This window comes from Pelodiscus sinensis, chromosome 8 (genome assembly GCF_052426305.1).
Source record: "Pelodiscus sinensis isolate ZL-2025 chromosome 8, ASM5242630v1, whole genome shotgun sequence".
Classification (NCBI taxonomy): Eukaryota; Metazoa; Chordata; order Testudines; family Trionychidae; genus Pelodiscus; species Pelodiscus sinensis.
The window spans coordinates 26,666,228-26,687,465 of record NC_143059.1 but is presented as its reverse complement, the minus strand read 5'-3'; the positions used below and the strand labels follow the sequence as shown (position 1 = coordinate 26,687,465).

Sequence of the window (21,238 nt, the reverse complement as noted above, 5' to 3'; positions counted from 1 at the left end):
GGACTCGTGGCTGTAGACAAACTTTATGGGACTGCAAAACTTGGTCACACCCATAATAAGTGGATACCCAACTAACTAAAATCACGCCAGACCATGGATGTTGCTGGACCAGAGAGTGCCGGACTACAGAGGTTCAACCTGTAGCATCATTCACTTTTTAAAGCTGAACTAACTGCCATCAAATTCTGTATATTATAAAGGATTTTCTAGCTCTGACTCTCACCTGAGTAGAGATTAAGAAATAAACAAAACTCCTGAAAATGAATAAGGGATGAATTATAAGCCTGGTTTTATACCATATAAAGCATCCATCAAAGCACTGTGGTTGATAAAATTCTGTGGCACAGAATTGGAAGCAAAGGTATTTAACTAAATTCACATAAATTGGCACATTTTACAAACAAACAAAGCACATTTCATGCATAACAATCTTGTTACTCTTAAGAAAAGGGCCTGAATTTTCCAATAAAATAATAGTTGAGAGTCCTATTCAAACCACAAAGTATGCCGTTTTATGAACATAACCTCAGCACTGGACAGTTCGTCTGCATAGGGGGAAACAAACCCACACCTTGTGTGATAGGATTTGGGGAGTTGTTTCTGGCTATGTCAACCCTAGGAAATTTTAGCAAAATATTGCAGTGATTTCCCTTCTCCTTACACCAGCTCACTCAGGGTATGTCTACACTACCCTCCTAGTTCGAACTAGGAGGGTAATGTATGCATACCGCACTTGCTAATGAAGCCCGGGATTTGAATTTCCTGGGCTTCATTAGCATAAGCGGGGAGCCGCCATTTTTAAATCCCCGCTGCTTCGAACCCCGTGTAGCGCGGCTACATGGGGCTCGAACTAGGTAGTTCGGACTAGGGTGCCTATTCCGAACTACCGGTACACCTCGTTTCACGAGGAGTAACGGTAGTTCGGAATAGGACCCTAGTCCGAACTACCTAGTTCGAGCCCCATGTAGCCGCGCTACACGGGGTTCGAAGCAGCGGGGATTTAAAAATGGCGGCTCCCCGCTTATGCTAATGAAGCCCGGGAAATTCAAATCCCGGGCTTCATTAGCAAGTGCGGTATGCATACATTACCCCGCTAGTTCGAACTAGCGGGGTAGTGTAGACATACCCCTCAGATACTCTTGACACCTTCCCCACTGACCGACTCAATCAGCCATTAATCCACTGACTCACCATTCATACATAATACACTGACTAATCATACATTCTCTTCTACCAAATGCAATTATTTTTTCCCTTTCCAACCAATTATTTTCTTTCTCCCATTTTCCTCCCTATGTCAATTTTTTTCTCTCCCCCTTAACTTTTTCCCCTAAATTCTTATTTGTGCTCTAGGAAACTTATTAGCTCTCAATAACAGCTCATTAAAATTGCAACAGTTTCTTGGTGTGTGTGTGACACAAATAACTAGAAAACCAGACCCTATGTACTGACTTACCTCTTCTTTATATCAGTGTAATATTTACCACAGCATTTATACATTACTTAAAGATAACTGGCCAGATTCACAAGTACTCTTTGGCTGCTTTGATAATGTAAAGCAGCTGTAAAGCTATTTTCACCTATCTGTTTAGCTGAGTTTATGGCTGCTTAGCCTTGCTGGTGCAAAGTATATCGGAGAGTCTGGTCCAGTGTCATCCTCCCAAGTTAATGTATAACAAGTCATTTTATTGCCTGCTATTTCGCCCCCTCACATAAACACTTTAAGATTTTGTTTAAAATAAAAAAGATCTCTTAAATGTGTGTCTGTTTCTATCAGTAGTTTGCACCCTCACTTGAAATGAATCCTTGGAGACTGAGGTGTGTAGCAATTTAAAATTCAAAACTTATATTTTAATTGACCATTAATCTGTATTGTTACTTTACTATTTTATTAAAATGCGGCATGCACCAGTTCTCTGTATTTATGCAAATGTGTTAAACTTTGACTGTTGTAATGGCAGGAATTAAGAGTGTATACATTCTGAATACATAAAGATGTAATGTTAACTTGTATTTTTACCTCCTGAAAGAGATGTCAAACTTAATATATTCAGCATCAGTAGTTAACAAAGTGAATGGGCAGCAGTTAAATAAAATGGAGATAATATGTAAGATTATTCATTTAAACTACTCATTCTTAGAAAAAAAACCTTTTGAAAATCTATCTGAGGTCACAAGACAAATGAAATGAGAAGGGTTAAGCTTAAAGTGCATTGAATTTTAATGCATTGTATTTCCTTGTGAATTCAACTGGAATTTCTATAGATATTATACTAAAACATCATACAAAACTAAATATTAGCATCCACATTTTGCAACAATCAGGTCTAATGAATGTAGGCTAGATTTATTGTCAAACGAATACAATAATAGCTCTTAGCAGACTCTACTGAACCACTTTGCATATGTGCCCCCAACAATGGACTCAACTCAGGTAGTGGGATTGCCACTACCCACTAGGCTGAACAAGGGCAACCCCCTCAGGGTACATAATACACAGGTAAGCAAGTTATCCATCAGTTCTGACATATCAGGATGCCACTTTCTGACATTATGTAGATACCACCCATTATCTTGTACATGGTGGTTTGATCAAATCACTTCTATCCAGCATGGTGTCATTTTAAATCTGGCCGGTATGTTCCTGTAATCTATGGTGAGTGTGTTGGTACCAAGATGTTTCCTAACAAGATACTCTGTTACCATCTCTCTGGAATGGGAGTACGACCTGTACCTAGTACATCTTAGGTATTAGGGTTTCTGCAATATCAGCCCTGTTCTTACTAAGTTCTGTGAACATAAGCTGTGATCCAGAGACAGGTCAACTTTGCTCTGTATTAGCGAAGTCTTGACCATCGTTGCCTCAGGCCTGTGATATGAGAACTTGCATTTTAGGCCCTCTTCTAACCACATTTATGTAACACAGTACTGTACTGTATTTTCCTTTGCTTTTTTTTTTCTTTGTCTCTGTGGCTGATGATGAATGGTGGCACAGTTCCGGTACGATTCTCGTTGGGCCTTTACCACAACAGAGTGTTTCAGGGACGATGACAATTTTATAATCTGAGGTGGGTAGAGATCAAACACCTCTGCTTGGTGTGTCCCAGATCATCAGTGCTGAGCCTTCGCCACAGAGTGGTGTGGGAACCCACCGCAGTTGTGAATGATCCCTATGCCTTTTCCCTCTGTGGTGCTGTCAGGCTGGAATGCTACTCTTGAAGGGTAACTGTCATTGGATCCTGATCCTTTGATACAGGGAAGTGGGCCCTCAATGGCATAGACGCTCCCTCTCTGACACACGCTGTCTTCACAAACACAGATGGAATACTGACCACACCTTCCTTTGGGGTGCAGTGCTTTTGTAGAACCTTTAGCCGGAAAACTTGTGTAGGATGGTATGCACAATTTCGGTCTGGGCACAAAGGATCTGCATGCCTGGTGCAAGCCTCTTCATGCCTTGTGCATAGCTTTTGCCTGCCATGTGCATAAGTTGGTAAAGAGTGCAAAGACTTCTGGCAGGAAACAAGTCCAGATCTTTCCACAGAGTTCTGATGGTATTCTCCATTTTGTTTTCCAGTCACTGATGACAATCACCATTTTAAGTGTGCACCTTATCCAAATTCTGTACAGAGCAATTGCACTATAATAATTATGAACAGATCAACATTATAATATTAAAATGCCTCTAACAGGTACTTCTGGTTCCAAATTAAGTGTGTGGCTGACTGGCTAGTTCATGGATCTGGTGTTTGTAACTGAGGTTTTACTGTGATTCTTTATACCCTCTGAAAACAGGGTATCCTTGAGTTCTTCTTCAAGAGGTGTCCCTGGGAGTGCTCCACATCAGGTGTCGAGCATTCCAGCGCTTCTCGATGGATTTTTCTTAGCAGTGTATTGAGGGCCGTGCATGCGTGGTGTGCGGTGCGCATGAACCTCCCTTGGTGCCATTATGAATGCGTGGCCTCCCCTCCCTTCAGTTCCTTTGCCTTCAGACAGAACCCTTCACTGCTGTCGCAACAGACTTCTCACAATTTTGTTTCCTTCCATAGTTGCTTAGAATTAGTTTGATCTCATCTCTTCTTGTTACTTGTTAGTTCTCTAACTTACTACAGTTTTAAAAAAAAAGACATCTGCAGTCTCAAACTGCTATCTCTGACTAATGAGCTCACCTGGCTTCAAACGTTGTGTGCTCTGCAAGGATGCAATGCTGGCCTCTGATGGGCATGGTAAATGTGTTAAGTGCCTGGGGCAGTCGCATTCTCAGCAAGACTGCCAGCACTGTGCTAAGCTGAAAACGTGAATGCGCAAGGATAGAGAGCTGCGCCTCAAAATACTCCTCACTGACAAGGGCAAACAACATACCTCTGACCCGGACTCGGGACAGAGCGATATATCTAAAAGGCAAACATCCCCTAAGCCATCAAGGGCAAGGGCAAGCTCTATGGATCGACAGCCCCTAAAGCGGCATGCTAAAGGGAAAGTCAGACCACTCAGGCAATAACTGCTTGAGCACATTTGATCACCCAGGACGAGTGTGGAAAGGGCAATAAATATGTAAGTCTGCCCTCACAAAGGCAACAGGTCTTCCCATGCCTTCCTCACACTCTGCACTGTCTGATACGTCAGCACCTGCCCTACCACCGGCCATAGGAGCACTTCCGGCTCCCATCACAGCACCAAGGAATTTCCTCACAGATCAGCAGCTCGGTGCCCGCGCCCCTCGTTACCAAGGCACCACCTCAGGCAAGCGCTGCCTCAGCAGCACAGGCAGTTTGTTTACAGTCAGCAGAGCTATCCACGCTGCATACTCCCCTCATTAGCTACAAGGATCACACAAACCTGGCAATTTCTTCTACTTTACATTCGCCTAATTTGACATACATCCTCAATCTCCATTCTCTGATCACTCTGACTCCTGCTCTTCCCTGTCAGGGGACAAGGAAGAGTGTTTGCCTGCTTTTTCACCTCAGCCATATACGGAGGACTCTATATAATCTGCTTATCAGAAACAACCAGATTTTCTCAGAGCTCAAATGGCTCCTTGGGCTCCTTATTTTTGGATGCCACCGCCTATGCTTTGCCCACCACAGTGGCAAATGTTTAATCAACCCACTCATAACATAGAAAAAGACCATGTAAGACCATGCATATGGCAAATCCCTGCTCTCCATTAACCCTGTCACCCCATAGGCCTATAAAGGGAAAAGACAGTGAAAGCCATTGTTCTCCAATTTTGGCTTCTGTATCTCTAATACACTCAAACACAGTCTCAGGCATGGAGGAGGCAATTTTGCCACCTACCACTCATAGCACTGATGAGGTTTCCTCTTTCCAAGATTTATTTAAGAGTTGCCAGTGACGTGAATATATCTATAGAGGAAATTCAGGTTTCTCAACATGAACTCACTAACATTCTTCAGCACAGCAACAAAATTGCACTCAATATTAACCCAGCCATCCTGGAGCCTGCTCAAATTCTGTGGCAAACACCTGCATTCATCCCACCAACATGCAGAAAAGCTGATCGGAAATACTGTTTCCCCCAAGGGTTCCCAGTTTCTCTTTACACACCCTCCACCCAATTCCCTTATAGTAGATGCTGCACAACAGAGAAACAAACAATGAAATTGTTCCATCCCATCTGAAAAGGACAATAAATGTTTGGACTCCTTCAAAAAGAAGATTTATGCCTTGGCCACTCTTCAGATGAAAGTGGCAAACTATGCTGCCTTACTCAGTAAATATGACTTTAATAATTACAGAAAATTCAGTACTTTTATTGAAGATATCTCTGATAGTGAAAGGACACACTTTAAAGCTTTCATCTCAGAAGGCCAGATAATACCACGAATAGCCCTGCAAGTCACACTTGACACAGCAGATACAGCTACGAGGACTACAGTAACAGCTGTGACTGAGAGGGCTTCGTGGTTTAATTCTTCTGCCTTTCCCCACCAAGTACAACCATCGGTAGAAGATCTTCCATTCGATGGAGGAAAGCTGTTTTCAGCAAAGACCAATGAGTTGCTCCAGTCGATGAAGGATTCCAGAGCCATATTGTGGTCACTCAGTATCCAAACCCCTATGAAGAGACCAAGACAATATAGGTACCAACCATATCAGAGACCAAGGTACCCACAATTCACTTACAAGTATCAGAGGCAAAACCATGCCCCATACCACCAGAGGGAGAGGAACAGGCAACACGGATGTCACCCTCAGACTACTAACCCCAATCGTTCATCCCAATCCAACAAGCAAATTTGAAACAGTCGAGAGATGTAAAACTACACCATACACACCAGAGCTTGAGATTGGTTCCAAACCTTTCCATTTTCATTTATTACCATTCCTTTCAAATTGGGTAGCCATTACCTCTGATAAGTGGGTAATTCAAACTATTTTCCTTAGTTATACCATTGCCTTTCTCTCCCCCTCCCTTTTCCTCAACCACCTACCCTGTCCCTCTTCAGGGACTCCTTTCACAAAATCATACTACAACAAGAGGTGGACCACCTGCTCCAACTAGGAGTCGTAGAATGAGTGTCCAAGGAGTTCCACGGAACCGGTTTCTACTCACATTATTTTCTTGTAGAAAAGAAAACAGGTGGCTGGAGACCAATACTTGATCTTCGGGTACTAAATAAATACATAAGGAAAAAAATTCAAAATGGTCATCCTAAACACCAATATCCCAGCTCTCGAGTCTGGTGACTGGTTTCTTCTCTTGACTTACAGGACGCATATTTTCATGTATCCATTTGTCCCTCTCATAGGCATTTTCTCTGTATTTTAGATCTCTAACACTACCAATACACAGTACTTCCCTTTGGTCTCTGCACTGCACCCAGGGTATTTACGAAGGTGCTAGTGGTTGTCGCCACTCATCTCAGAAAACACAGAATCATGTTCTATCCATACTTAGATGATTGCCATATCAAAGCAAGGACTGCATGCTCCACATCAACGCCCTTGAACTCAGGGCAGTTCACTTGGCATGCCACGAACTGCTGCCCAAGACCACAGGGATCCATATAAAAATATATACAGACAACACCACATGCATATTCTATATAAACAGGCAAGGCAGCGCTCAGTCACACACTCTATGCTCGGAAGTTTTAGCACTTTGGAATTGGTGTCTAGCCCGAGACATTTACATATCCCTTGCCACCTTCTTGGGGCCCTCAGTTCAATGGCAGATGCCCTCAGCAGAGCCCTGCCTCAAGAACACAAATGGGAACTCGACTATGCACTCCTCAATGACATATCAATGGGGGTTCCCAGATATGGACTTATTTGCCATGGCAACCAACAAAAAATGCCCAGGCTGTTGCTCCATGGCAGGCATGGGGAAATAGTCCTCCAAAGATGCTCTTGTTATATCTTGGAATGCACCTCTGTATCACCTTTCCCCAATTTTCTCTCCTCAACAGAGTCCTCATAAAGACTGAGGCAAAAATTATCCTCATTGTGCCCTGCTGGCCTCAGCAACCATGGTTTCCCCTCCTACACAGGCTGGCATGACAACAACCAGTCACGCTTCCAAACAATCCCTACATTCTGCATCAACCAGGGATTACGTATCCTCACCATCAGTTTCACACACTCTGTCTCAAGGCGTGGTACCTAGATGGTTCATGGGCGTAGACCTTCAGTGCTCCCAGCAAGTCCATGATGTCCTGTTACAAAGCAGAGCACCTGCAACAAAGAAAACATATGTGAGCAAATAGACTCTATTCGTTCACTGGGCAATGTCTCGTAACATACGGCCGCAAGATGCTCCACTCCCTGCTATATTGGAATACCTATTACACCTCAAACAGTCATATCTCTCCCTCAGCTCTGTCAGGGTCCACCCAGCAGCCGTTATAACCTTCCACGCACCAGTGGAAGACACCGCCATCTTCACACACCCAATAACCAAGCAATTTCTGAGAGGCCTGCAGGCTCTATACCCGGAGGTGGCACCCCCTCAAGAACGGGGGGTAGGCCTACACTACCCCGCTAGTTCGAACTAGTAGGGGTAATGTAGTCATCCGCAGTTGCAAATGAAGCCCGGGATTTGAATTTCCCGGGCTTCATTTGCATGAAGCCGGCTGGCGCCATTTTTAAATGCCAGCTAGTTCGAACCCCGTGCTGCGCGGCTACATGCGGCACGGAGTAGCTAGTTCGGATTAGGCTTCCTAATCTGAACTAGCTGTACGCCTTGTTCCACGAGGCGTACAGCTAGTTCGGATTAGAAGCCTAATCCGAACTAGCTACCTAGTTCGGATTAGAAGCCTAATCCGAACTAGCTACTCCGTGCCGTGTGTAGCCGTGCAGCACGGGGTTCGAACTAGCTGGCATTTAAAAATGGCGCCAGCCGGCTTCATGCAAATGAATCCTGGGAAATTCAAATCCCGGGCTTCATTTGCAACTGCGAATGACTACATTACTCCCGCTAGTTCGAACTAGCGGGGTAGTGTAGACATACCCTGGGGGACTTACACTTGGTGTTCGCGCACCCAATAACCAAGCAATTTCTGAGAGGCCTGCAGGCTCTATACCCAGAGATGGCACCCCCTCAAGAACTGTGGGACTTACACTTGGTGTTAACAACGCTCACAAAACCGCCATTTGAACCCATGGTGACATGCTCCTTACGCCATTTATTTTTAAAGACGGTATTCCTGGTAGCAATAACTTCAGCCCGCAGAGTAAGCGAGATGGTAGCCCTGATGGCACAACCACCCTTCACAATCTTTTTTTAAGGACAGGCTCACAATACGACCACATCCAAAATTCTTACCTAAGGTGCGCTCCCATTTCCACTTGAATCGGACAATATACTTACCGGTATTTTTTCCAAAGTTTCACGCCAACGTATTTGAAGCTGATGCACACCTTAGACATCAGAAGGGCTTTCTCCTTTTGCATAGACAGAACCAAACCTTTCAGATCCCCTTCTCAACTTTTCAGCTCCTTTGCAGTTCATCGTAAGGGAAAACACATTTCATCACAAAGATTGTCACATTGGTCTCAGAATGCATCGCTACATGTTATGCGCTAAACGACCTACCTTTGCCAGTTCCAATTCGGGCATACTCCACAAGAGCCATTGCCACGTCTATCACTTACCTGAGAAAAATTCCACTTCATGACATATGTGCAGCGGTCATGTGGTCATCAGAAAACACTTTTGAAAAACATTATGCACTTGTTTCAGGACCCCTCCAGCATACCAAACTAGCAAAAGCTGTATTACAAACAGCACACTTACCTTATCCAAAGTCCCTATCTCCATAGGGAAACATTGCTTTGAAGTCACCTTATGTGGAGCACCCCCAGGGACACCACTCAAAGAAAAAAAGGAGTTTACTCACTTTCCGGTAACTGACATTCTTTGAGATGAGCATCCCTGGGGGTGCTCCACTACTCTCCCTTCCTCCCCTCTACTTCGCAATTCCCTTATGATAACACCGATAACACATTCTTTGCCGGGTTCCACATAGAGAAGGAACTGAAGGGAGGGGAGACCGTACATGCGCAACGGCACTGGGAGAGGTTCGTATGCACCATGAGCCGTGCATGCGTGGCCCTCAATACGCTGCTAAGAAAAATCCGTTGAAGCACTGGGAAGCTCAACACCTGGGGTGTGTCTAGACTACATGGATCCATCGACGGAGCCATGTAGATGAGTTTACTAGACATAGCAAAAGGACAGCCACACAGAGTGCATACAATGTTTGGGTGAATCCCACGTGCTTCAAAAGTGCATGCACTGTGCAAAACTCAGTGAGAGCTTGGCATGATAGAGAGATGCAGCTTAGGATGTTTTTATTTGATAAAGCCCTGCAGCCCTCAATCAGACTTGCAAAGAAAAGAAAAATGGAGAGCCTTTTTCTCCTATGGTGGCTCCTGCCCATAAAAGGGCTTCACTGACCTGTTCCCTACCACCGGCCTCCACGAGTAGAATAAGTAGTGGGGAAAAGCAGGGAACATCTGGTGCCATGAAAACGCAGCTTAAAATGGCCTCAGAATTGAAAATTCAGCACGGATCATCTGTGATACTGGTAGCTGTGATACCGGTAGCTGCGACACCAGCAAGATGCTTGGCACCACCAACTTTGGCACCATGAGCTGCAGCACCATCTTCAACACCAGTGCCGTGTATAGCAAACCCGTAGGCACTGGCCCAAATGGTGCAGACACTGGCACTGATGCAAATGGTGCAGACACCAGCACCAACACATTCGGCATTGACAGAGACATGACTCAGTACGCCTGGCACCAGAAGAGGCTGTTAGCCCCCTGGCAACTCATAAATCCCACAAAACACGGGATCCTAACCCAGAGCCACTCACTTTTTCACCTGCTCCATCATCACCATCACCTTCACGACACATTCACCGCTGATACCACTCTCCCAACAGATGGGAATACTGACAGGACAGGCATTCATATCACTATGGCTATTCCTCTCATTGGTCGCCACAATATCACCACTGACAACAGGGGTATCACCCACCCTGGAACATGCTGACTGGAACATCCGCCCACACAAGGATATTCATCTTCTCCCGCACCGCACAGACCGGAGCCTACAACGTTTTCTTTGAACCTCTAATCAATACTTCAGCACTCTGAACCCGAGGAGGGACAGATTTCTGAGACAGAGGAACAGCAGCCAGACATCTTGCCAACAGTTCAGTCCTCCTCATCTCCCAATGAGGCAGTTATTCCTGGTGAGCAATTGCCACTTGAGGAACCTGTAACAATTTCCGGGACTTTTTAAGAGTGTGGCTGCCAGGCAAGCGATACAGCTCACTGAGGTCCAAGAGAAACAGCACTGGCTCCTTAAAAATCTTCAGCCATCTCAGCACACAAAAATAGCCATCCCTATAGATGAGGCTATTATGGAGGATGCCGATGAGATCCAGCAGACTTTTGCATCAATACCCCCAACTAACAAGTGGAAGGATAAGAAGTACTTTGTCCTGCCCAAAGGTGCAGAATTTCTATTTTCCCGCTTGCAACCTAATTCTTTAGTGGTGGATGCAGCTCAGCAGAGGTCAAAACTTCCACAATACAAGAATAAGGAGACTAAATGCCTTGACATCTTTGGGCATAAGATGTACTCGTCATCAACCCTACTCTTTAGAATAGCTAATTATATGGTGTTGCTTTCCAGCCATAATTTTGATAACTATACTAAACTTACCTCCCTTATTGAGCATTTACTAGACTTGAAAAGACCTATCCTGCAAGAGGGGTGTGCTTCATCAAGAACCTCTCTCAGAAAGTCTTGGCTATAGCCAACACAGCAGCTCAGGCCATGGCAACTTCTGTGGTCATGAGAAGGGCTTCCTGGCTTCAGACTGCTGCAGTGCCTCGTGAACTTCAAACAAAAGTGGAGGAACTCCCTTTTGATAAAGAAAAATTATTTTCAGGGAAGAAAGACAAGGTCTTACATTCCAGTAAGGATTCAAGAACCACCCTTCATTCGTTGAGTATGTGCACCCCACCGTACCGACGTAGATGATATGTACCATTCTAACAGCACTGAGTCTTTTCATACCCTAAATACCAACAATGGGGTTTTGATCAACCCAGACTGAGGCAACGACCGCAAAAGTGACAACCTCAGAACAACCGTAACCTGAGCCAGCAGACAAGCAAACAGCAGGTTTGACTTCCAGATCAAGGGCTTGCAAGACTTCCCCTTGCTGGGTCACCACGATCAATCTACCCCAATCTTCCATCATCAGCTGAGACCATTTTACCACCACTGAGCTGCCAACACCTCAGATTGCTGGGTCCTAGAGATTGTCATCAGGCTACATCATACCCTTTGAAGTGCTACCGCCCCCCACCTCTTCACCATCCCCATCCCTTTTCAGGGACCCTTCTCATTAGGATCCACTCAAAAAGGAGATCCTCTGTCTCTAAGACGTCGGAGAAGTAGAGAAGATGCCAGAAGAGTTCAAGAGCAGGGGTTTCTATTCCCACTACTTTCTCACAACAAAAAAGATAGGTGACTAGAGACCTATTCTAGACCTTCGCAGATTGAACCAATACTTATGGCTGCAATGATTCAAGATGGTGACCCTAGCATCCATTATCCCAGCATTAGAACAGGGGGACTGGTTCCCATCCCTCAACCTGCAAGATGCCTACTTTCATATTACCATACATCCAGCGCACAGACAATTTCTACGCTTTGTGGTCGGATCGGAGCACTATCAGTACCGTGATGTACCTTTTGGCCTGTCATCGGTGCCCAGAGTGTTTTCAAAGACACTCACTGTTGGAGTAGCATACCTACATTGGCAATGGATTATGATTTCTCCCTATGTAGATGACTGTCTAATAAAAGGGTCTACAGATGCGAACACTCTCCATATGATATCCATAACCAGATGGACATTTGACCTCTTGTCTCAATGAACAGAAATCAACGCTTCTACCTACAAAAACTTTAGAGTTCATTGGAGCCATCTAAACTCTACCATGGCAAGAGCATACCTACCACTTCAACGATTTCGAGCAATCTGAGACTTCGTATTTACTTTTCACAAATGTCCCTAAAGCGTCAATACTTACCTGTCTTCAGCTCATGGGTCATATGGCAGCTACAACTTACGTGGTAGCTCATGAGAGTCTTCACTTTTGCTGTTTTCAGCTCTGGCTTGCCTCCATTTACACCCACCGGAAGCGTGATGTACACAGGCAAATGTCCCTATCTACCGACGTTATAGCGTCTCTGAAGTGGTGGACCGAACCAAACAATTTACTTGCAGGAGTCCCATTCCACTGGGATCAACACACCACACAGATTACTACTGATACTTCCCTCACGGGTCAGGGAGCTCATATGGGAGACATGTCCATCCAAGGTCTATGGACAACCAAAGAATCTATTTTGCATATCAACTTATTGGAATTCAGGGCAATTGCAACTACATGCAGGCATTTTCTGCCACACATCCAAGGAACCACAGTGAGGATACTTATCAACGATGTCTCTACAATGTATTATATAAATCGACAGGGGGTGCTCGTTCTTATTCCCTGTATGCTGAGGCGATTCAACTATGGAACTGTTGCATCCGCAATGCAGTTACCCTGACTGCTTCCTTCTTACCAGGGGTCAACAAATTGTTAGCAGATTTGCTCAGCAGACATTTGCCTCAGGCCCCTAATGGGAGCTTCATCAGCATGTCTTCCATCCTATTTTCAATTGCTGGGGTCGTCCACACATAGACCTCTTCACCTCATATGAGAATACGAAATGCCAGCAATATTGTTCCAGGGCCAGCATAGGTCACAGATCTCTAGGGGATGCCTTTCTCCTCCATTGGAGGAGCCCCCTCTTATATACGTTTCTTTCTACACCACTCATTCCAAGAGTTCTTGAGAAAATCAACAGAGACGGTGCAACAGTGATTCTCATAGCTCGATTTTGGGCACAACAAATGTGGTTCCCCTATCTGTATCAGGTGTCTCCTCAACCACCTTATCACCTTCCCATGTATCCCGATCTCCTAACCCAGAACAACAGGATTCTAATTCAGCCTCAACCCCATTTGCTACTGTTGACAGCCTGACTCGTTGTTTGTCCAAACAGTGGAGTTCATATTCTTGGAACCAAGCAGAAATGTCTTATTGCATTGTAGGAAGCAATCGTCTCAATCCATGTACCTTCAAAAGTGGTGCAGATTCCTATCTTGATACATCGCTGAAAGACTGGATCCACGTACGGCGCCTTTAACACGTCATCATAGATATAGATATAGAGAGAGACCCCATGTCTGTGACTCTGTAATGCTGAAATGCTAGCTGTTCCCTCTGGGTGGCGCTGTTGCCTCCCTGGCTGTTCCCTCTGGGTGGTGCTTGGCTGACTTCTGTGCCGCTGCGCCGCTCAACCGGGCTGCCACAGGGGAGCAAGCGGTGCAAGCAGCCATTTGAGCGCAACAGTCCCCATGCAGCATGGGGGTGCTGCATAGGCACCGTGGGGCCCAAACAGCTGCTTGTGCCGCTTGCTCTTCTGCGGCGACCCAGCTGAGTGGCACAGAAGTCAGCTGAGCGCCACGGTGGGAGGTGAAGGGAGGGGGGGCAGTGACGTACATGGCCAGGGGGCAGGGCCCGGCCGTGTACATCACTGCCCTGCCCCTCTTTGCCTCCTGCCGTGGTGCTCGTCTGACTTCTGCACTGCTCAGCTGGGCCACCGCGGGGGAGCCCAAACAGCCACTTGCTCCGCTTGCTCCCCCGCGGCGGCCCGGCTGAGTGGCACAGAAGTCAGCCAAGCACCACTGCAGGAGGCAAAGGGGGCGGGGCGGCGATGTGCGGTGTGACAGCGGCTCCAGGCATAACCCCCTGGCCATGAACGTCACCGCCCTGGCCCCCTTCGCCTCTGGCTGTGGGGCTTGGCTGACTTCTGCACCGCTCAGCCGGGCTGGTGCGTGGGAGCAAGTGGCATAAGCGACCACTTCGGCTCTGTGTAGGGGGGGAAGGAGAGAGAGAGAGAGCGAGAGAGAGAGAGAGAGAGCCTGTCATAAGATGGGCTAATTGGCTAGTTTTAGATAATATCCTACAATTAAAAGAAACCAGGTTAACCCTAGTGTCTTTGAAAGTACATGTAGCAGCAATCACTGCGTTCCACAGCTCAGTTGATAGTTCTTCAGTATTTGCACACCCTACCACCAGGAGGTTCCTCAAAGGCCTCTCCAATCTATATCCTCCCAGAAGGCTACCACCACCTGTGGGGAACTTGGAGCTAGTTCTTGACACTCAAACCCATGCTCCCTTTGAGCCAATAGCAACTGCTCCACTCTCAATGATGATACTCAAAGTTACCTTTCTGCTAGCCATCACCTCTGCCTGCAGAGTTGGAGAAATAGCAGCCCTAGTGTTAGTGCCACCATATACCATCTTCAGCAAGGACAAAGTCAGCTGTGTTCACACCCATGCTTCATCCCAAAGGCTTGCTCAGATTTCCACATAAACGAGCTAATCGTACTTTCATCTTTCTACCCCAAGCCACATGTGAGTGCTCCTGAGGCCTTGCTTCATTCACTAGATGTGCGTAGATCACTTGCTTTCTATTTAGAGAGAACTCGAAACTTTCGCAAAACAGACCGCCTACTATTTCAGTAGCGGAACACTGCAGAGGCCAACCTCTCTCATTACAACGGATCTCAAACCTTATTGTTACTTGCATTAGAAAGTGCTATGCTATATGGAATAAACCAGTGCCAGAGATATTTAGATCTCATTCTAAGAGAGCTGTAGCAAGCTCTACAACCTTCCTTCAAGGAGTTTCTTTCTTTAAAGATATTTGTTGAGCAGCCACATGGTCCACCAACGATACCTTCATGAAACATTATGCAATTTCTCATAAGTTATCTACTGACAGTGTCGTAGCATCTGCAGTGCTCTCAGCTGTAAATAAGCAGTGACTCTGTTACCTACCTGCCTTATACTCGGGTACAGCTAGAGTCACCAACAGTGGAGCATTTACTTGAAGAAGAGGAAGTTACTCACCTTGGTGTAGTAACAAATTGTTCGAGACGTGTGTCCCTTGGGTCCTCCACTACCCGTTATCCTCCCCGCTTTGGAGTCTTTTATTATATCTTGTAGACACTGGGGCGGACTCAAGGAACGGGCAGAAGCCGGACCACGCAAGAGATCAAAGGGCAGGAACGGCATGAGGTCAATGCCATGCTGGCATGGGCCAGCTGACCACTGCTCATGAAAACTCTGATGTATGGCACCGGGACAACCTGACACCAACAGTGGAGCACCCACGGGGACACACCTCTTGAAGAACCATCATTACAGCACCAAAGTGAGTAACGTACTCTTACCTAAACAGTGAGCACTTTCCTGCAGGGTCATGGACATTCCAAGGAACCTTGCTACCACCATGTCCCAGGGACAAGCAAACATGGGAAAGTGCCAGCCAGTCCATGAGCCTGCAGGTAGGAGCAGAGAATGGGGTGCCTCTACTTCCCTCTGTGCTGCATATACATTGGGTCTGGCAGTGCCAACTTCCTGCAGAGAGAGAACTTCTATCCCTGCCTGCTGGAGCAGCGGGGGGGGGGGGGGGGGGGGGTGTTGGAGGAAGTATGTGTGAGTGGCAGATGCAGCTTGCTGGGGAGCATAGTACTGGTGTCCCTTTCTCTCCCTCTCCCCAGCAGGCTTCAATGTACAGGATGGGTGTCCTCTGCCTCGCTGTACTTGACTGGGGGCGGATGCTGCCTGAGGGTATGTCTACACTACCCCCCTAGTTCGAACTAGGGGGTAATGTATGCATACCGAACTTGCTAATGAAGCCCGGGATTTGAATTTCCCGGGCTTCATTAGCATAAAACCGACGCCGCCATTTTTAAAAGCCAGCTAGTGCGAACCCCGTGCCGCGTGTAGCCGCGCGGCACGGGGTTCGCACTAGCCGGCTTTTAAAAATGGCGGCGCCGGCTTTATGCTAATGAAGCCCGGGAAATTCAAATCTCGGGCTTCATTAGCAAGTTCGGTATGCATACATTACCCCCCTAGTTCGAACTAGGGGGGTAGTGTAGACATACCCTGAGAGTGTAGGCTGGACTGTGTGCTGTGTGGCACTGCTGTGTGCTTCCCTGACCCCAGCTTCCTTATTGGTAGTTTGTCATAGAAAGGTGTCCCATCACAGAGTTGGGAGTAAGGCAGGCCTGTGCAGGAATCTTGAAAGAAGGAGTGACAGGTTCCTAAGTGACAGCCTTATGGGTGCTGTGGACTGCCGCTCCATGTGCACCTACATGCACAGGCTGTTGTGTAACCCCCTGGCCAAGAAGGCTGAGTGAGGAGCATGAAGTCCTTTGCAACCCGCCTCCCCTGGTGTGAAGATGGGGAAAGTTATGTAACTACCTGAAGTGCCTTCCCTTGCCTTGTACAAGCCCTGGCTGGTGGGCTGGCCTCCTCCTTATCCCCCTCCTTCTGGTCCTCAGCTCCACCCTCCTGAAGGCTGACAACAGGTGTGTTCAGGCTGGAGTCCACAACTGGGGGCGGGGAGGTAACTGGCCCCTTCCCAGGATGCCATCCAGCTGCTTATGATACCAGAAGGTCTGGGGTGCTCCTCCATAGTGGGAACTTTGTTCCCTGGCCTTGGTGTAGGCCTGCCACAGTTCCTTAATTTTCATGTGCACCTGGTCTAGCATGTGCATGTGCCCCTTCTGGGCCAGGCTTGCAGTCATCCGGCCGTAGATATCTGCATTCCTGCACCTGATGTCGAGATCCTGGGGGTTGGACTCCTCACCCCAGACCTCTATGAGATCCAGGATGTCTGCACCAGACAAGAAGGGTGCCCTGTTACACCGCTAGCCAGGGGCATTTGAGCTGGCTGTTGGAGTGCTTGCAGCCGTGGGGGTCTCGGAGGGAGTTGTGGGTCACTCATGGCAGCAGGGAAGGCAGAGAAGGGTGTGCTGGTGTGCGGTACTAGTGCTAGCATGGCACATGTCATGCCACAATCCATTTCCCTTGTACCGGCAGCTTTAAACCCTGCAAGAGAAGGGAAGCTATAGAGTTTTGAGGAGTGTGGACAGAATGGCCACCAGGTAGCTGTGAAAATCCCTGAAGGCCAATTATTTCGAAATAACCACAGCTGAGCATCCACACTCACCCTTGTAGGGTTCAATTGTGGAAGAACTTTGTACGTGCTAGTTTAGGGGTGGTGACGCCTGCATTCTTCCCTCCCCCCCCCCTTTTCCTAACTATTGATGAGCCAGAAGGAAGTCTTTGGGAACATATGCCATTTAAGATAAGCATTGTTGCCAGTATAGCAAGAACAAGTATAAGATAAGAGTAAAGGGCACGAACGCATAAACAATTCTGTTTACCCTAACATTCTTTGACCCTGTTTACGTGATCAGTGAAAGTAGAACTAGATCAGAACCAGATTGATAACTAACAGCTAAGCCCTACATCAGCACGTAATGAGTAACCCCTGGAAATTTCCAAACTGCAAAACAAGGCAAGAGAACTGTATTTAAGGCTGCACCAAAGCACAGCAATTTGGACCTCACCGATGGGCTTTGAGTACTGGAGCCTCGGAAGCTGAGACAACCTCCCACTTTGTTCGCAGCCTACCCGTGGTTCCAGGCTTGCAGGAAGGGACATAAGATATGCCGCTTCTTTGTTATATTGTTCTTCCAGTTATGGGGCACAGCTGCTAGCTGTCAGGAAATAAACTACTTGTGTTTGACAGATACCTGTGTAGCGTCCTTTGTACTTTGAGAGCCCAGAGTCGGACCTGAGACTTACTCTTGCTGACTACAACCCTATTTTGAAACCGCAATTTCAAAATAGGTGTCATTCTTTGTAGAATGAGGGGTGGTTATTTAGCTATAGCAAGCTTGTATTTTGAAATAATTTTGAAATAACGTGCTTGCTATGTGGATGCTTGCCTTGTTATTTAGATATAACATGAGTTATTTTGAAATAACTCTGTAGAGTAGACATGCCCTAGATCGGGGTGGGCAATAATTTTTGACAGGGGGCCACTCCCAAGATTTTGGAAAGTGGTTGGGGCTACACTCTTCCATGATATTAATGGAGGAAATGTGGGATCTGGAATAGAGGATGGGTGCAGAACAGAGCTTGGGGTAAAGGATTGGAGTGCAGGAGGTAGAATGGAGTCTGGGAGGGAGTTTGTATGAAGGAAGTAGTTGTGATCTAGGGCAGGGAACTGGGATTCATGATTCTGGGATGTGACCTAGGGTAGGAGGGGATTATAGTCACTAGCAGGAAATGGGGTGCCAGATCTGGGAGGGGGTATGGATGCATATGAAGTAGTGGGGCAGGAGTGTGGGGGCAGAGAGTTGGGGAAGGGAGGGAATGAAATGCCAGAGGAAGGTTCTCACCAGGAGACTTACCAGCCTGCCTGCTTGCAGAGTTAAAGGCTTGCAGAGCTTCAAATGGTTCTGCCTGCTCGGCCATGTGCTTGAGTGAATGAGCAGGAAGGTTGTGCTTTGTGGCTGCCTGTTGTTCAAACAGGCAGTTCCCATTGGCCATTGTCTGTCCAGAAACTGGCTAATGGGATTGTGCTGGGGGTAGGAGCAGCATCTGAATCTTTCTCCCTTCCCTTCCCTCCCCTCTGGACTCAGAGAAAGCGTCCCACAGCCACATTTCTGAGTGGTGTGTGGGACAAGCACAGGAACCTGCCTGGAGCTCCCCACTGGCTCTGGGCTGGATCTGGTGGCTTGGCAGGCTGCATCCGGCCTGCGGGTCATATTTTCACCTAGGCCTGCCCTAGGTGAAGAATTGTTGCTTACTTTTATATAGCTGTCACGAGGAGTAACAGTTAATTCGAACTAAGGAGTTAGTTTGAATTAACGTTTAACTGCCGCGTCTAGCTGTGGGCAGTTAGTTCGGACTAAGGGGGATTTAAAAATGGTGGCACCCGGGAACACGCAAATGAAGCCCGGGATATTTAAATCCCGGGCTTCATTTGCAACTCCGGTTGCCCTCATTTGCCTACCTAGCTCGAACTAACGCGCTAGTGTAGACGTACCCCAAGAGAGGAATGTGATCCATTTTACTCCTGGAGTATATAATAGCTTTATATAAAGCAGAAAAAAATTGATCTTCCAGACTCCTGGGTTCTGTTGCTGCTGTCAGAAGGGGAGTATACTGTAATGGAAAAAGCAGCAGTTACAATACATAGGTCTGGCACATTCTGTCTGATAGCCAATGTGACTGAGTGTATGAGAATTCAGTCTGTCAAAATTAAGAGCTAGGTTCTTGCGGGAGGGTGTGGTGAAGTCTAGAACTTTAACGGGGTTAAAAAAAGAGCTAGACAGATTCATGGAGGTTAGGTCCACCAATGGCTATTAGCCAGGATGGGTAGGAATGGTGTCCTTAGCCTCTGTTTGTCTGGAAATGGGTGACAGGAGAGGGATCATGTGAGGATTCCCTGCTGTGTTCCCTTCCTCTGGGGCATCTGGTATTGGCCACTGTTGTCAGGCAGGATGCTGGGCTAGATGGACCTTTGGGCTCTGTCTCTTTCTCCATGGAACATCTCTTCCACAGCACTGCAAAGCTAGGTAAGTATCACCCATCACACAGAACACCTGTGCATGGTTCACTTTGTAAGGCATTAATAACATGCCAGTTCAACTCATAACACTTTCAATATGCCAAATGATTCAGTTAAATTATGTTGCCTAGCATTTGTAGACTTGGCATGTACCCTAAGAAAATGTATGGATTTATCTTGCAGGTGAATCTTTAAGCGTAACAGCAAGGGAATTTACAAACGATCCCTGTTATCTGCCTAAAAGGAAAGCTGTTGTTCAAGCAGCATGCTTCCTTCTAGCTGCTGTCACTAGACTTCTGATTCTGGCAGACATGATTGATGTGGCATACCTTTTGCAACATTTAACAGTGGTAAGTGGAATCTGTGCTAATTCAGTGTGGTGATGGTCAGAGAAGTGATGGCAGATGCCACTTTCTGATGCAATATACTTTTTTCCTATTTGTATCTCAGATCATGTATGTTTAATTTCTTCACAAAAAATTTTAATCATTTTTTTTACTCCTGCTACTATGCAGATCCAATACAATCAGTGGATGAGTAAGGGTATGTCTACACTGCAACACTATTTCAAAATAACTAGCGCTATTCTGAAATAACATAGTCCGTGTCTACACAGGAGGCAGTTATTTCAAAATATTGTCAAAATACTGTCAAGCTGTAGGACTTCTTACTCACTCTGGTAACTCTCACTGTACAAAGAAAAAGGGAAGTCAGAGGAAGAGTGCTCCATTTCGAAATAAGTGCTGTGGAGATGCTCCCAATTTTGAAATAAGCTATTTCGAAATAAGATCCGCAATTGACGTAGCTCCATTTGTGTAGCTTATTTTGAGTTAAGCCCTGCAATGTAGATACGCTATGTTGGCTTCTCCTCTTAATCACCAACAGAATTTGCAACCCAGTTACAAGTCTCTTACAGGTGAAAGTACATAAGACCAAATGCAATGAAGATACTAGGTGAAGTTGGCATTTAGAAAAAAAAATCCTGTAAGCTGAACAAATTTGATACACAACTACTGAGAGGAAAGGAATATAGACCCACTACAGTGACATTTTAAGTTGCATTATTTTATATTCCCTAGTTCAGTGTTTCCTCGACCTTTTTTTATAAAGTACCCCTTTTTCAAAAAAAAAAAAAATTATAAGTACCCCCAATGCCTACAGTTTTCAGACACACAATTTTTTTCTACC

General features: G+C 46.3%; 1 protein-coding gene across 5 annotated transcripts in view; it reads left to right on the top strand.

Moving 5' to 3' along the window:
- The window catches only part of CTNNA3 (catenin alpha 3), a 1,028,503-nt gene that overhangs the window by 61,479 nt on the left and 945,786 nt on the right, over positions 1-21,238 (top strand). For 4 of the 5 annotated variants that reach the window (XM_089780114.1, XM_089780112.1, XM_089780113.1 and 1 more), the window contains exon 4: positions 20,234-20,400. The exons of the other annotated variant lie outside the window; for it this stretch is intronic. In XM_089780114.1, coding sequence (XP_089636240.1) covers positions 20,234-20,400 — 167 coding nt within the window. The remainder of the gene's footprint in view (positions 1-20,233; positions 20,401-21,238) is intronic. 5 annotated transcript variants of the gene reach the window in all.